Source organism: Ambystoma mexicanum, chromosome 10 (genome assembly GCF_040938575.1).
Source record: "Ambystoma mexicanum isolate Mex_15411 chromosome 10, UKY_AmexF1_1, whole genome shotgun sequence".
Classification (NCBI taxonomy): Eukaryota; Metazoa; Chordata; class Amphibia; order Caudata; family Ambystomatidae; genus Ambystoma; species Ambystoma mexicanum.
This window is the reverse complement of record NC_090932.1, coordinates 1,439,595,882-1,439,613,218: the sequence shown is the minus strand read 5'-3', so window position 1 is coordinate 1,439,613,218 and position 17,337 is coordinate 1,439,595,882. Positions and strand designations below refer to the sequence as shown.

Sequence of the window (17,337 nt, the reverse complement as noted above, 5' to 3'; positions counted from 1 at the left end):
AATCAGAAACATGAGGGCAGAATTGGAGGAAGGGTGGACAGAATAACAATCCTCCCTGGACACCATGGAGACTCAATTGGACGTCAATGTCAGAAATGGAGAGAAGAGAGGCAGAAGTTATCATGAAGTTGGATGACTTCGAAAATAGAGAAAGACGCAATAACCTGAGTCTCTTTGGGATACCGGATAGAGAGGGAGAGTCGGAGCTGGACCTGAGAAGAACATTGTCTGAAGTCACAATGATGACTATTGTTGAAGCAAAAATTGCGAGAATCCATCGAGCGGGTGGGTCTGCAAGAGGGCCTAAGCCGATCCTGGTTCATTTCCATACCTACACGAAGAAACTGGAGAAAGCAAGAGAAAGGGGCCTGGTAATGAATGGTACGGCCAGAGTATCGATCTTCCAGGACCTCTCCTCCCAGACTCTGGCAAAAAGAAGATTGTGCCAACCCCTCACGAAGTGGTTGAATGAGAAAGGAGTCAGGTACAGGTGGGGATTCCTGTTCTCCATCACGTTCGAGGTTGACAGAAACCAACACAAGCGATCCCCAGAAGAGGAGATCTGCAGGGTTACTGGGGAGCTCTTGGGGGAAGCCGGAGAACCTATGATTCCCCAAGGCACAAACGGAAACTGTTGAGGAGACGGACAACAGAGTCAAGGGCCCGAGGAGACGAAGAATGCCGGGATCCCGGAAGTTCAGAAAACTGAAATGGAAATAGAACGGGCAGTGGACACGGCGGGGTCTTGGGCACTGGAAGGGGTCCGCTGCCCACACATCAATCTCAAAATGTTCATAGTGTGGGCTGGAGGTGGGAGGGGGCGATGCTTGAAGGGACCTGGAGTTCAAAGTTTTATGAGAGTTTGTTAAAAAGGAGGGGGGTGATGGGGGCTCTAGATGATGTGCTTTGTTCTGATGGGACCTGTCGTTACGGGTTCAACTGGTGGTCTGGTATCGATCTAGTGAAGATAACTGGGGAGAACCAGGTGCCTTTGGGTGAATTGGGGGAAGTTCAGGGAGGGTCGAGGGGGTATGGGGACCTTGGTACAGGTTTGCTCCTTTAGGTCTAAATGTTCCTGAAGATGCTCTAATTGGCAACAGGATGCTCATCAGGCGGGAAGGAGGGTTCTCCAGTAGTGGGGTCACATGACAGTTACAGCAGTCAGGGCACAGGCTAACCGACTGTGGATAGGCACCCCCAATGTTAAAGGGTTGAACTCCCCAACGAAACAGTCACGCTTGACAAGGACATTTCGGAGATCTGGCTTGCATGTCCTATTCTTACAGGAGACTACATACATTAAGGCAGAGGAACGGAGACTCCCCTGTGGAATGGTCAGCCAGGAATATTGGGGATCTGCTCCTCTACGAAAAGCGGGAGAGGTTTTTCTAATAAACATAGCAATTAAAGTGAAGACCCCCAAGACCTGGTCAGATGCTGAGGGGAGGGCCCTCCTGGTCCCGGGCAACATTAATAAGGTGATCTTTACACTTGCTACAATCTATGCCCCAACCAGAGACAATTAAGATTCCTGTAGTCCACCCTTCTGAAAATAATGCTCAAGAGCTCAGGGCATCTTGTCCTGGGAGGAGACTTCAATATGTGGGCTGACGTCACCCTGGATAGGCAGATGTCTATCAGTAAACAAGAAGTCCCAAGGCCCGGATATGGGGATGTGAAGGACACGATGGATGTATTTGGTTGGAGGGCATATGGAGGCACTTCCATCAGCAGGAAAGGAGGTATACATCCCCCCCCCCATGGTACTTTCCCAAGAATTGATCATATGTACATTTCAAGGGACCTGTGGGAGGACGCACAGAGTTCAGAGATTCACCCGATCACATGGCCAGACCACGACATGGTAACAGTTGACTATGGCTGGGGGGGAATCGGTCCCAAGGGCACTAAGTGGAGGTGTAACGAATCCCTGTGGAGAGACCCAGTCTTTCTCTCTGAATTGACTAAAGAAATTGAGGACTACTTCCACGCAAACCACACAGGGAAGGTTGATATAAGAACGGCTTGGGAATCGGGGAAGGCCACGTAGAGAGGTATCCTGATTAGGGTGGGGCTAGAAAAAAGAGGGAGAGGGCTCTAATTAAATAAAGGCTGCAGAAGGACATAACAGCACGATAGGAGGGGTCTGGAACCAATGGCAGGACGTGAGGAGAGGATTCTGGGGGAAAGAGGGAGGAACTGAGAGTCTTGGAGAGGGGGAAATAAACTGGAACCTGCAATTCTTGAAGCAGACGTTTTATGAGAAGGGGGTTAATGCAGACGCACTCCTGGCAGCAAGACCTGGAGGGCAGCGTGCAGAAAGATGGGTTACCAAAATTGAAGAGCGGCACACAGTACACCTGTCCACCATAGAAGGTATCTAGGAGGCCTTCACCTTATTTTATGAAAAACTCTACGAATCAGACACCAGATCAGGAGAGGGCGACGCAGACACATACCTAGCAGACATCCACCTTCCTAAATTGTCGGAGGTCAAAACTGGTGTCTTGGAGGCTACCACAAGAGAGGAAGAAATCAAGAGGGCAGTAGGGAGGCGATTGTCAAGAAAGGCTCTGGGGAGGATGTTTTCTAGGCAGGGTTCTATAAGTCATTTCTCCCCGTTCTGCTCCCGTTTATGATGGAACTATTTAATGACAGTAAGCACAGGCAGAGCCCCAGAATCCTTTTCCCTGGCCCTTATCTCGGTGATACTTAAAGAAGGGAGGGACCCCCGGACGTGTGGCTTGTATCACCCAATCTCCCTCCTGAACATAGATGCCAATATCTATACCCGGATCTTGGCAGCACGGCTGGAGGGGTGTATGCCAAACATGATTTACCCAGACCAGGTTGGTTTCATTAAGGGACGTCAGGGGCAGACACAATGAGGAAAACCTTACACTTGGTTCACAAAGCCCAGGGGATCCTGGGGGACCCTGCCCCCCTTTCAGTAGACGCGGAGAAAGCATTTGGCAGTGTGGAATGGGGGTTCCTCAGAGCAGTGCTCGTTAAATGCAGGGGAATGCTCAGGGGGGTTATGGCAGTATACTCCACACCCAGGGCAACTGTCGCTGTGAATGGGGGATGCACCCAGTGGTTTGGTCTTGGAAGGGGCACCAGACAGGGCTGCCCCCTCTCACTGAACCTGTTTGCTCTCTCTTTTGAACCCTTCGCCCAGATGTTTAGAGAAGCCCCTTGCATAGAGGGCTTCCAGGCGAGAGACGAGATCTATAAAGTGGACCTCTATGCCGACAATGTCCTGCTGCACGTAATGAACCCTCTGGCCTCCATTCCATCGAGCAATACGGGTCCTTATCAGGATTCAAAAATAATAAGGCAAAGTCGGTCCTCTTCCCGCTGGACAGAAGGAAAGATAGGGAGGTAGGGTGATTTGGAGCCCTGGGCCTGCAGGTAAATCTGGGAACGCTTAGATGCCTGGGAATTAATGGTAACTTCCTCTTTGCCCCCCATATGTCGAAAATTAAGACTGATCTGGAAAAATGGTCCAAATTAACAATATCATGTTTGGGGTGCCTTAATGCAATGAAAATTGTTGTTCTCCCAAAGATCTGTTACCGGTTCAAGAAGCTCCTTATTTGAATACCAGACCCACCCTTGGTACCTTTGAGGAAGACCTGCACAATATAATTATGAACAACTTGAAACCCACCACGCAACTTCTCATATTAGGTGACTTCAACCTAGGATTTAACGACCAAACGGACAAAAATGCAACAGAAATAGCTAATACGATCAAAGCACTAGGCCTTACCCAAAAAGTCAATAAACCCACCCACCTTAAAGGGAGAATACTGGACTGGATAGCGGACCTTAACTGCTCTGTCACTATCGCATCCATCCTGCCTTTAGCATGGACAGACCACTCTCTGATCTCCTTCCAATTATCTATCAGACCCACTCCACTGGCACAACCACTAGCGCCACCATGCCCAACCAGAAGCAAAAAAAGATTTACGGTAGAGAAAATCATCCCCGCCATACTGCCTACTCTCAACGCACTGCCTGAAAATCTTGACCCCAGCAGCCTAGTTCAGGAATTTAACAATATTATGCTCTCCACATTGGATAAAATTGCTCCTATCAAACTTAGACCGAGTAAACCTATAGCCCACCTAAACAAATGGTTCACCCCTCAACTCAATGACCTCCGTACCTTAAAGAACAAATGTGAAACAAACTGGAGGCTCTGCCCTTCCAGTGAGAACGAAGCCAAATTATCTGCACTTTCCTCACACTATAAAAAGGACATTTGCCAAGCAAAACGCGACTCCTACGATGAACGTATTGCTAATTCAAATCAAGCATGAAAGAACTCTTCTGCATACTCAAAGAACTAGAGTCCCCTATTGCTATCCCTGACGTCTGCACCAAGGACAAATCCTGGTGCACAGATATCCAACAGGCCTTAGCGCATAAAATTGACACACTTCAGAATAAAATTCAACAAAAACAGAAGGCTTTAAACTTACAGCATTCGCCTAACACTCTCCTGCCCAATGAGTCACCACTGGCACACAATACCACCTTCCACTTCTCCAAAATGTCCATCCTAGAGGTAGAAAAAATTATCCTATCTCTGAAGCCCTCAAACTGTAAAGGCGATATCTGCCCAGCACAGCTAATAAAAGATGCTGCTAGAGAACTCTCCCCATTCATAACCAAACTGATAAACGCCTCATTTGCCACAGGTACTATAGCTGCCAACCTCAAACATTCCTGGGTGCTACCACTCCTCAAGAAACAGACACCTGATCCCCTTATTCCCACCAATTACCGGCCTATTACCACGGTCCCATTTCTACTAAAAATGTTGGATAAGGCCGCCTACACTCAAATTCAGAAGTATTTAGAATTGCACAAACTCCTGGGCAACAGACAATCTGGCTTCCGTACACTGCACGGAACTGAGACCGCCCTAATCGACCTAAAGTCCCAAATAGACAAGTTAAGAAACAAAGGAAGGACAGTACTCCTGCTCCTACTTGACCTCTCGGCCGCATTCGACCTGGTGAACCACAAGGTCTTATGTCGGCACCTTGACTCTGCAGCTCACTTCTCCACGGACGCCATCAAATGGATTGAGTCCTTCCTGAGTGAGAGGACCATGAGAGTCTTTTCCCCCTCAGCATCGGCCGATCCTACACCCATCCTATGCGGTGTTCCCCAAGGGTCTTGCGTCGCGCCCACCCTCTACAACATCTTCACTAAGCCACTGTTCGACGATCTGGACCAACTGGGTATCACCTACACTAACTATGCAGATGATACTCAGATTCTCCTAAGACCGAACTAATAATTTTGGGTTCGCAGGCCAATATTAAAAAACTAGGCCAAGAATATTCATCTTTCAATATTGACGGCAATACCATTAAAGTTTCCAAGGAAGTAAAAACCTTGGGATTCTACTTGGATTCCACACTATCCTTTGACAAGCAGGTCAAATCCCTTACCTCGGCCACGGCTTACACATGCAAACTACTTAGAGCTGGTAAACTGTTCCTCTACGATAACAGTTGTCTGATCCTGGCCAGAGCTCTTATACTCTCTAGAATCGACTATTGCAATGCCCTCTACATTGGGGCCAACAAATCCACTATTCAAAAGCTCCAAACGTTACAGAATAACGCCTTAAGAGCAGCCCTTGGCATAAACAAGAAAACCCACATCTCTGCCTTGGGACATCAACACAAATGGCTCTCTACATCCAATAAAATATTACTAAAAACACTCTTTGACACATAAAGCCTTGAACAATGCGGCCCCTAGTTACCTTATAGACAAACTTCAGAGAAGAACTTCTCTCAGACCCACTAGAAGTGGGAACACTATCTGCCAGAATATTCCCAAATACAAACTTACTACCATCGGGGGCAACGGCTTCATTGTTAAGGCAACCAAAAGTTGGAATTCACTGCCTCAGGAGCTTAGAGCCGACCAACCCTATCTACTGCTACGAATCCTTACTCTCTCATCTCTTTCTCCTCTGAGGACATTATCCTGTAGTTAAGTAAAAAGAGTATATTTTGATATATTTTTGCTATATGTAAATATTGCAACCTGTGTATATGTAACTATATAAGCTTTATATCTCAAATGCATGTAGCTTTGCTTCAGTCCTATTGTGCATATTGTATATATCCTGTAGTCATGTAAAAATAGTTTATTTTGCTTTATGTAAATTTGTAACCTGTGTATATGCAACTATGTAAGCCTTGCATTTCCTTATCGCTGCGCCCATTTACTTACGAGTCTGGTGCGCTTAACAAATGAATAAACAAACAAACTCTTCAGGGACATAAGATATTTGCGATCCAGATTCCTCTGGCAGGGGAAGTGACCCAGGATAGCCAGTAAGTCCTGATCCTGCCCACAGACAAAGTGGGAGTGAGCCTCCCTGATATTAAACTATACTATGAGGCCCAGCTCAGAGCTTTTACACCACATCTCAGGGCCAAAGGAGGATCTTCGGTGGGTCGATATGGATAACTTTCTGTTTCGTCCGGCCACAGTCAGGGAATGGCTATGGGTACCGAGAAGCAGACTCCCTCGCAGAATTCGCAAGCACCCGATCGTGGGAACTATTTGGGATATTTGGAGTCCGGGCTCAGACATGAAAGGGGTTACAACGTGGCCCTCCCCACTAGGTCATCTATGGGTGCCAGGGGTCAGGGATGCCATTCCTGACCCCGAACGCTTCCAGAAATGGAAGGAGGATGGACCGGAACAGATTGGCCAGCTCTGGAAGGAGGGTAACTTCATCAATATATTCGACTTGGAGAAGTCCCTGGGCATTGGTAAATTCCCAGTCTTCCAGTACCTCCAAATGAAGGGGGTCTTAACGGAAACACAATGGAGGGAACAGATACAGAGGGACCTCAACCCCTTCGAAAAAATGCTAGACAAATGCACTGAAATGAAGGGACTAATCTCAGCAATGTACAGGGCCCTAGTGGTGTCTGGGAATCGGTCCACGGAGAAGCTCAGAACTAAGGAGGAAAACATGGAGGTGGACCTAGAGCCATCACTGTGGAACAGATTGTGCAGGGCAGTTTGAAAGAACTCAACCGCTAGTCAATACAAACTACACGCCATCAAACTTCTTTATAGGCGGCATTACGATACAGTCAGACTCTCCAAAATGTTTCAGACTACCAGACCCATTTGTTGGCGGGGATGCAGGACTAGGTCCGATTACTGGCATATGTGGTGGGAATGCCCCAGGGTGCAAATCCACAGGGATGAAGTCCTAGGCTGGATTAAGGAGATTGATGGGATTTCCCAGGCTAAGTCACCATTGCTGGTCCTGTTTGACATGGAGGGAGTAGATGGGGTTTACATCAGGCTTCCAAAGATGTCCTCTTCCCTGCTCCTAGCTGCAAGGGTTTGCTTGACCGTGAAGTGGAAAAGTACAACCCTGCCTAGCAAGAAGGAATGGAGCAACGCGGCAATGAATATCCTTACAATGGAGAGAATTACTGCTGCCCTCCACGGTCGGGCTGGACCACAAGGAGTGGGGATAATGTATTGCCTAGCATGTGAGGCCGGGTGCAAGCACAACAGTGGCCAGTGTCGGAGGAATTATAGAGAGAGGGCTTTGATGCGTGGCAGTAAATGAAAGTGGGTAGGACATGGACCAGTGTCGGACTAATATAGACACTACACCTGTGCTGAGACCAGTTGCCGAGGTTAATGATATGATATGCCATTTATAACGCATCTATACACAAGTGTTTCAAGGCGCGACAAGGCAAGGGAGGGGGAACAGAGGTAAGACAAAGACAACGATCTTACTAGGTCATTTGAGATCGCGCAAGTGCAGGGGAGGGGGGAAAGGGAAAAGTGCGGGGGGACGGGGCAGTGGAATACATAGGATCAACAGTAAAATAAATAAGAATAGGTAAAGAGTAAAGCCAGCTTGTGGCAAGTGCAGACAAGTGTCAAGAGCTGGTAAGGGACTGTAGCCATACAGAACAGCCCCTAAGTGGAGGTGTTGCCCGGAGGCAGTGCAGGTGTGTAACTGGCAGGGGAGGGGACCTGGACCCGAGATCAGAGGGAAGCCAGGTGACCTGTGCAGTTTCAGTCAAGAGTTCAGCAGGGGAGAGAAGGAGAGAAAGGAGAAGCAAAGAGGAAGGTCTTGAGGTGCTTCCAGAACCGGAGATGGTTCTCCTCAAGTTTCAGGGACGCAGGGAAGCTGTTCAGAGTGAAAAACTATCAGCTGAATGTATAACAATATTTTTGTGGTATTCTTTTAATTATGCAAATCATCCGAATGTAGATATTGCTGCACAGAAACATTGCCGATCAATGATTCACATATCCTAGTGTTTGCGCTAGACCAATATTCTGAGATGGAAATAGAATGTATGAAAGTATGAGACCAGAGAATAAATATCAATTACATGCACATCACATGTCGGGCCAAGATGAGACTAGCATCATTTGAGTCACCAGACAGAGCAGTCTGGTGAACTTATTCGTAACTTAATCATATGTGCAACATGTTTTAGAAAAGTAACAGTTGTGTAATGTACAATTTCCAAGATGACATCACATAAAAAAGGAGGGAAACTGGGTTTAGAATGTTAATCCCATTGGACTACACTTTTCATTAATGTGCCCAATGAGTACAAAGGAGATGGTTAAGCATGATCACTTTTGGAACACTGTCCAATCACACAAAAGTACAGAAATGATACACGCCTCTAAAGGGACTGGATCCTAATCTATAAAAGTCCAAACCCATAGATTTAGCGGACAGACTAACTGGAAGAAGGATGTTGAAAGAATTGACAACAGAAAAAAAAAATAGAATAGCATGTTTTCCATGAGATTTCTTTTCGATTGCTGGCAGACCACTGTGAGAGAGTCTAATGTAGATTTCAACCCGAGACCTTCCTCAGTGGAAAAGGGAGCAGACATGCCCAATACTGAAAAAAAGAAAACAGGAAGTGGACGGAAGCCGACGCATCATCCTGACTGATGCCTACCTCTGTGGCCGGAGGGGAGAATTGAATGAGGGAATTCTGAGGGGAGGTATACGTTAAAGGAGAATGGATTAAATCCCAGCTCCTCTTATTTGTTAAAGAACTGGGGTGGGGATTCAGGGGGAGGGGGGATACCAAATGACTATTTCCCGGGGTAATAGTAAATATTTCCAAATTGCAAGTGCTTCTAGAAACCTTGGATTTGACAAATGGCATGCATATTGGGAGATCCCAGACTCCTTTTCTTTGCAATGGCAAAGTACAGACTGGGAGCCACATAATATCTCACTTTGCACATGCTTAGGAGAATAATGGAATTGAGTCATTCCCTGGTTATGTGACCAAACAGAGTCCTATAATTGGCTCTGACCCCCTCAAGGAGAAAGGGAAAGGGATTTTAGCTGCCACCCATTTTCCCCACTTTAAATTGTCCATTGAAAAGGGACTAGGATGCAGGAATCTAGAAAATATACAAATTAAATTGGCTTGCAAAGGACAAATGTCTTTTACACGTGTTATTTTAAACAAAGAAATATCCATTTAGGAAAAAGGAGGTATTTATTTTTAACAAATACAAAGTATAGAGATTTAGATCGGCAGGTATGTTAAGATTAAATTTGTTTTCTATAAAATGAAAAGCTTTGTCCTGAAGCCTGATTCATTTTTCAGTGCATGGTGAATGTGCCGTCAGGATAAACCAAACGTACGTGTGGTCAAGTGTGTGCTTCCAAGTTAAGTGAAGCTTAGACAAGTGTTGAATAATGTGTTGATTTTTCAGCATTGTATTAGTCACTGACATCAGGGTGTCCTAGAGAATTGTAAACATCTATGTTATTATATTTTTTATTGGTTTGATTATTTCAATGTCATAAATAGACCTCCTGTGTAACCTTGGTGTGTTACATGTTGCAAAAGGGATTTGAGGCCATAGAAAATAGATAGTTTGGCTGACATGTCCGCAGGCTAGTATGCCCGATTTGGGCTGGGTGCAAATTCTACAGAACTAGATGTTACCCACTTAAAAACAGACTGTCTAGCACCCACCTCATTGAAATGATAATCATAGAAGAAGGTGGCGTTGTTTTCCAGCTTTCCTTTCAATGCGTCCTCCACTTCGTTGTGCCATTTCTGTTCCAATTCTGCAACACTCTAATAAATATATAAAAGGTAGATGGATAAACTAGTTTGGCAAAGTTTGACATAAAAAGAACTTGACTTTTCCATGAACCAAGCAAATATCTTGTGATATGAAAGAGTAAATTTACTATTGGAGAAAAACAATGACTGATCCTGATGCATACATACATACATACCTGCAATTGCCTTTCCATGGCGTTTAGCTTTTTGAAGGTTTCTCCCATAATTTTACAGAGTAAGTCATACTCCTCAATATGTTCTTCTCGATACTGAAAATTTATCAGAGACTGCAGTGCATCAACCAGGTTTAAATGTTTAATGACACATGATACAACCATTTCTTCCATCACTTCTGGTTGGATGACCTCCCTATTAGCCAGAAAGAAAGTAAATAGGCCAGTAAGAACTGGAATTTCCCTAGCAATACTTTTTCACGTTGTCAAAACACAATATGCAATTACCAAACAGCAAAAATGTTAAATCAAAATGTAATTCCAATCACTTTTCCTGCAAGTACATCATCTGCTCTTGGAAGCAAGATTATGAAAAAAATCAGAGGAATAGGAACTACTAGAAATTAGTCATTAAAGATGTCAACAATGAGAACATTTATATTGTCAGAACAATAAGAATCTAGTGAACATTACTTGATTTGACCATTACTGATATTTCTGTGGACACATCACTGCACAAATAGTCTTTAAGGTCATATACTCACTACTAGCAAAGGTCTGACAGGTCCTCAATGTTCATTACCACCAGTAGTAATGCTAGGGTATAGCTGCAAGAACGTATATACTTTTTATTGAGATGGGATACAGAGGAGGAAAGCAAAGGAATACAAGGAATGTGCACCCATATTGTTCATATGGTCAGAGTTGAGCGATCTGCACCAGTTTGTTGATGACATAATTCAAGAACAGAAGTAAAAGTGCATAAATAGCATGATGAGGACCCATTAATGAAGGTTTTACTAATGTATGGGACACATTCTCTCCAGTAAATGTTTGTCATCCAACATATGTTTGCTCCAACATGAGACTGACTGAATACTCCCCAAAACATATGGAACCAGATTTAGAACACCCTAAATTTGTGTCAAGACACATTTTGCACGCACACTTCTTATAAATTGTTGCATCATCATGTTACCTTAGATCGCTATGTTTCAGTGGGGGTTAGCACAGAGACTCAAATAATGGTCAAGCTCGTTACTGCAACCAATCAGCAGCAGAAAAATTGTTTCAAATCTATCTTCCAGGGGTCCCTGGTAGTAATATGGTCACTGTAAAAAGAGAACACCAATGTGGAGATGTTCATGCCGTTTTCTGCTTACCAGCCAAAAGCAGTTGAAGATGAAATGGCTTTAATAAATACTTGCGTACAACAGGGAACAGATAGAGTGCTGACAGGTCCCATTGAATCCCTGCATTCTTAAATCATACCATGTTTTTGAAACACGATTTATAGACTTTATATACAAGTTTAGTGGAAATGTTTAATGGGCTGGTTGGAGTCTTAATGACAGGTAGAGGATCAGAATCAAACGGATGCAAAATGAAAATCAAATGTTGCCTCCATCATTTGGGGAAAAATAGATTCAAGCCTACTAGGAGTGCATTTCAGGACATTCATATTAATTCATCAGGAAATGAGTTAATTGGCTGAGCCTGAATATATTTAGGTAGTTTGCTGATCAGAATTACAGGGGTGTCAGAATGCGAGGGTGGAAGAGCCTGGGCTTTGATTTCTTTTTTATTAATACAATGATGCAGGAAGATCTGTCTCTGAAAGTGAAGTCTGTTACTCAAACCCACCCCCTTTCATAATTGTCCATGCTGAAAGGCATAGTACAAGCATGTAACACTGCTGTGCCCGTCTAATGACAACTCTAAGCAGGTACCTGGCAACAAGGCAGTACCAAGTGACTAGTACATTTCCTGTAAACCGCCTGCTGGATCCCAAAGTTCCAACTCTCACGATCTGCCTTGAAACATGGCTCGTCCTGATCTAAACTTAAAGCAAAGTTGTGTGCTCCCTAAACCTGGTGGCATAGTACAAATCTAAATAGAGGGGATGATAGCTTAGGGGCAACAATGCAGAGCAACAGGTTGGAATCCTGGTCCCGTGCTCAGAGATTGGTCTCCGGTAATTAGAAATTTACAAAAGATTAATGAATGAATAGAAGCCACGTCCAATATGACAGAATGGTCCCTTGGGGTCCAGAATTATAATGCATAAACATTGTGGTGTCCTTTAGGAAAGATTTTCTTTTTGCTGCTTTCCCTCCATAGAGATCTATGAAACCCCCTGTTGACTTTTGAAATCAAGTAAAGCCTTTTTACTTTACTCACCTTGCTTTGCTCATGTGTTTTGGGTGCAATGATCAGTCCCTATGACTATCAGTGCAAGGGGACCCTGTGCCCTAAATGCAATACTTCGTTTTCCACTGCACACATCAACTTACAATGAAGTGTGGTAGTGATAATTTTCATCCCTTTATCTTTTGTTTTTACAGTTACTTGCAAGATGTGACAAGGACAGGTTGGTGGCAGCGGATATTTTTCTACTATTTTTTTTACATTATCGCATGCACTTTTGCACTTTGAAATGTCTGGTCCAAAAGATTTCACCTTCTCCTTTGGCCATCTTGTATTTTGGCCTCCTTTCTTTCTTCCCTCTCAGAGCAGGATTTCCCATATATGGCAAGCCTTTTCCAGGGCAAAGCTGCTGTGTTGGTTTGTGGCAGCATGTGTGGGCTGAAACTGTGTGGTCCAAGTCCACATCCTGGTCACAGTATGTCTCTTGCTGGCAGATGTGGGGGCCAGAGGCTGACAGCACCTGCCAGTTCAAATAGTGCAGATCCTTACTATCGGTGGGCTCACAGACGACTCCAGCATGAACCTAGGCTAAAAGGAAGATCCTGCAGCCATTGTTGAGCTAGTCGTTTGGAGCCAACAACTCTTTGAAGATTCTGAACTTGTTGTTGCAGTCAACCAGCACTGTTTTTTAATGGTCTCAGTGAAGCCCTCTTCCTTTGTTGATCTCCAGGAGGCCTTTATCGATGCTTCAACCCCATGACCTGTGGGAACAACCAGTCTCAACCCCTGCTAGAGGATCTTGCCAATGGAAGCCTTTGGATGGGCCAGCTCCCACCTGGGCTACCTCGCTGCATCCATCGCCATCCTGCGTTTTGACTTGGGCCTCCACATACCCTCAACTAGTAAAATAAGAGGCACGACATCCCCTTGCAGTTGAGCTCTCCAGCATGAAGAGGGGCCTTGTAGATCCAGCTTCTTTAGGTTGCCCTCTACTGTTTGATCAAAGTGGTCATCACTTTCTCCCACATGCATCATATCCTCCGAGTTCTCCAAGGCAGTCAACCTGGTGGTCCTTTCTTCATCATGCCAAGGTCATCCAGGTGTCCAGTGCCAGGAACTGTTTAACCATAGCATAGAACCGCTGACTACCCAGGCCTAATACCTGAAGCGGAGAGTGACCTCTGCACCATCAACCCCTTAGCCTCCCCCGACGGAACCAAGTCACACATTGTGTGGAGCGGATTCAGGAACAACTAAAGTGATCCCTGACAAATTCATAGTACATGGAGTGAGTTATAACTTTTTCTACTCCCCTCCTACATAGGGTCCAAAGGTCAGAACATCCTAACCCTACCTTATCCCATTGCTGCTCTGATTGAGGAGTTATTTGTTATCGTTTTGGAGAGGACCTTCTAAGAACGTTACTTCCTTTGTTCTTTTCTTCTTGAGATACTTGCCTTATGCCCGTTTGCTCTTCCACCATTTATTCAGCCTGCTTAAAAAAAAAAAAAGACTACTCCGTTCCTGCAAAAGGTTCAAAGTGGGCTCGTAACTTTTAGAGCACCAGGCCCCCATCTCTTCAAGCAAGTGAAGGACTTTCAAAGCAAAGGGCCTAATTTTTGGAAGGCCACACATTGTGCTTTTAGCTCCTTTAATTACTCTCCTGTTCTCAACTAGCTTTTTCATTTACCTTTGTCTTTCTTGCCTTGTTAACCATATTACAGTGCTCTAGAATTCCAATCTTTGTTAAAAGTAATATATTCCTGTTCTGTGGGCAGAACACTAAGGAGAATGTACATTTGTTAATAGTGTATGTGTGGTAGTTTACTTAACTGTGAATCTTTTATTGATAAAGAGTTTGTATGTAACGGCACAGACAGTGTAGACTGCCAAAACCCCAGGGACGATGAAAAGGAGACCTCAGTGGCCGAGGAAAACAAGGAGGGAGAACCAACCCCGACCCCCATGAGTGGCGAGTGGTGGGGCCAGTCAAATCAGAAGACAAGCTCCGCCGTACCCAAAAACGAGGAATTGCCCTAACCCTTCATAAAGGGGTAGGGGAGACAGCCTGTTGGAATTCAGATATCCTCAGTGCCCAGTGAAGAAGGAACACTCATGAATGGGAAGCAGCGGGACGTAATAAAGAAACCTGAACAGCCGCCACTTTAACAACCAGCAGTCACGCGGCTAATAATGCAGCCATGCGGAGACGAACTCCCCGGCTTCAGCAACAGAGAGGGCGGACAGCCACGTCCGACAAGGGGAGGCTCGCCTGGCAACCGCAGAGCCGACAGCAGAAAGGAGGGGGGATGTAACCCCGAACAGCTGCGAAGCCCCGACTCCACAGCCGAACACCGGGTGTTGGAGACAACCTGGACACGGGAAGAGGGAAACCAACTCACCACGCGATGACGCCACCCACGTGTTGTGCTTCAGCCGCAGGCAGGAGGAAAGTGAACCGATGCACGGTGATACCGCACTCGTATGGAACTACCACCAACAAGGGCCACATAATCATACCAGTGTTCCCCACATTTTTCAGAAACACTTTGCACCCGAAACTTACCTGGGCAGCAGAAGGGCATCCCGGGGTACAGAGGCAGGAAGATGCAGGACGACGGCTCCACAGGAAAAAGGGGATGGGGCCTGGGTGGGTTCTTATGGACTAAGGCAGGAAGTAGAACTTGATTGGCCAATTGCAACCTGCCTATATAAGGAGCAAGCAGGTTTGAAGAGGTGTGTTCACTATTGTTCTCCTTGCAGAACCGATCAGATGGCTCCACAGGAAAAAGGGGGTGGGGCCTGGGTGGGTTCTTATGGACTAAGGCAGGAAGTAGAACTTCATTGGCCAAATGCAACCTGCCTATATAAGGAGCAAGCAGGTTTGAAGAGGTGTGTTCATTGTTGTTCTCCTTGCGGAACCGATCAGACGTGGATTCCGGAGCTACAGGGAGCGCCTGGGCGTATGAGGACTAGGAGAAAGAAGCCTGCCAGAGTAGCGGAGAAATCGGCAATATCCCATTTGGGAATCATTGCTGTAACTTCGCCGCTGAACGTCGCAGAGCCGCACAATTGCTGCATTTGAACCTGCAGCCAAAGTGGACTCGACTGCCCAAGTTTGGTCCGGAGTGCAGCAGGGATCAGTGAGTACTTGCAACCCTTACTGTTGGCCCCTAGCGCATCCATCCAATTGTACGCATGAGTGGCCCATGAGTGGCCCCTGAGGGCCCCTCTCCTTTCCACCGATAGCCTGAGCTATCAAATTATTTCCAACTCGTGGAACCTGTTCTGCCCTCTTGGGGAAAACCTTCACAAGTAGTACGAACTTATTCTGCATCACCTCACCCACCTTCCTGAGCTGCTACAGACCTTACAAGAGACCCCGTTTTCACCCATCTGCACTACCGCGTGCACCAGCATCTCAAGTACATTTGAGCAATATGCTCCCCTCTTCTTAGGGACTGGACTGCATTTCAGTTAGTATTGTGATTACTGCAGAATTGCTTTAAGAATCTGCACTGCCTGCTTTGTTTCCTTTTCAGGTTGTGGACCCATTTCGTGCATTAACCCTTTAGGCCACTTGGTCTTTTATATATGTATTTTAGTAGGATTGTGTTGGTTTAAAAGTATTACTGTTAATAACTACTGTGTTGAAACTCAAAGGCCTAGAATAAATGTATTTGTATTTTTGATATATATACACCTGACTGGGAGTGATTTAGAAGTGTCCTTTACTGTGTGTGCTCACTGAGGTCCTTCAGTTACGCTCACCCCTCTTGAGACCTAGTCTTGGCCACCGCCAATGCTACCTTGATTGGTCTGGCTTGTCCAGAAGGTTACCCTGTTCCAATAAACTTGGCTGGCCTTCTGAACCTCTGGCCACCAGGTCAGAGTTCAGAAATCCATTTGAACAACTCTTTATCCCAGTTTTCCTTCCCGGGTCTCCCGTCTTTCCCGTTACCTTGTTTTCTACAGGTCGCCATCACTGGGCCTGTTCGCAGGATATGGATTTTCCTTCGTAGTCGGGACAGCTTCAGTTCTCGCTCCGTCTCCTTTTGTTTCTTCGTTGCGGCATCTGTGCTCCACCGCGCTCGACTCACTCTTTCTCCTGGGTTTTTCGTTCAACTCTTTCTGGCTTTCAGCTTCCTCAGTGCTTCTTGCCAAAAGCACCTTGTGTTTCCTCCCGATGGAGGATCTCCCGGTCTCTCTCAGCACTTCTAACTCGGCTGGTTTGAAACTCCAGAGTTTTACTACTCCTGGACAGTAGTCCGTCATCTCTTTTTATGATTGGCTGATGGGTCCTCCCCAGTGGAGGATTATAGTCCATTCTCTCTTTTAGTCGATCACTCTTCACTGTTTGTTCATTATTGTTCATCAGAGTAGTGTTGGTTTTGAGACATTAAGTAATCAATATTGCTTGCTGTTCATTCTTCTTCTTAATACATTGATCCTCAGTTTGGGTCTTATATTACAATAGCAAGTAGCAGTTTGATTTCATGGAGTTCTGATGTTACTGTTCTAGAAGAGAGCGTTCTAGGGAGTTCCTCTGCTGAACGCGAGTCCTTGTGCCTAAGAGGGGAGTCTCTCCTTGTGAGGTCACGCATGCAGTCACCCCTAGGGGGATTAATGCGTAGTGGGTTAACCTCCCTAGTCTCACAAGGAAAGGCTCCCCTTTGGGGAGAAGTGACTGAATCCCACAATTTGTCACACTAGACAGTGTATTTTCCTGTTCATCAGAATTGGGTGGCCTCTCAGAATAGGCCCAGGGGGCCAATTATGAAAATCCATCCCAGAAAGTGTAATTTTCTTATCAGCATGGTTTCTTGGGCAGGACCGCCTGTATTTTACCCTCTGGGACTGAGGTTCACCCAAAA

General features: G+C 45.6%; 1 protein-coding gene across 8 annotated transcripts in view; it reads right to left on the bottom strand.

Annotated features, from left to right (window-relative positions):
• HECTD4 (HECT domain E3 ubiquitin protein ligase 4) overlaps positions 1 to 17,337 on the bottom strand; it is a 4,298,785-nt gene that overhangs the window by 3,072,798 nt on the left and 1,208,650 nt on the right. For all 8 annotated transcript variants that reach the window (XM_069619495.1, XM_069619492.1, XM_069619493.1 and 5 more), the window contains exons 26-27: positions 10,319 to 10,511; positions 10,050 to 10,154 (exon numbers count right to left, since the gene is read on the bottom strand). In XM_069619495.1, coding sequence (XP_069475596.1) covers positions 10,050 to 10,154; positions 10,319 to 10,511 — 298 coding nt within the window. The remainder of the gene's footprint in view (positions 1 to 10,049; positions 10,155 to 10,318; positions 10,512 to 17,337) is intronic.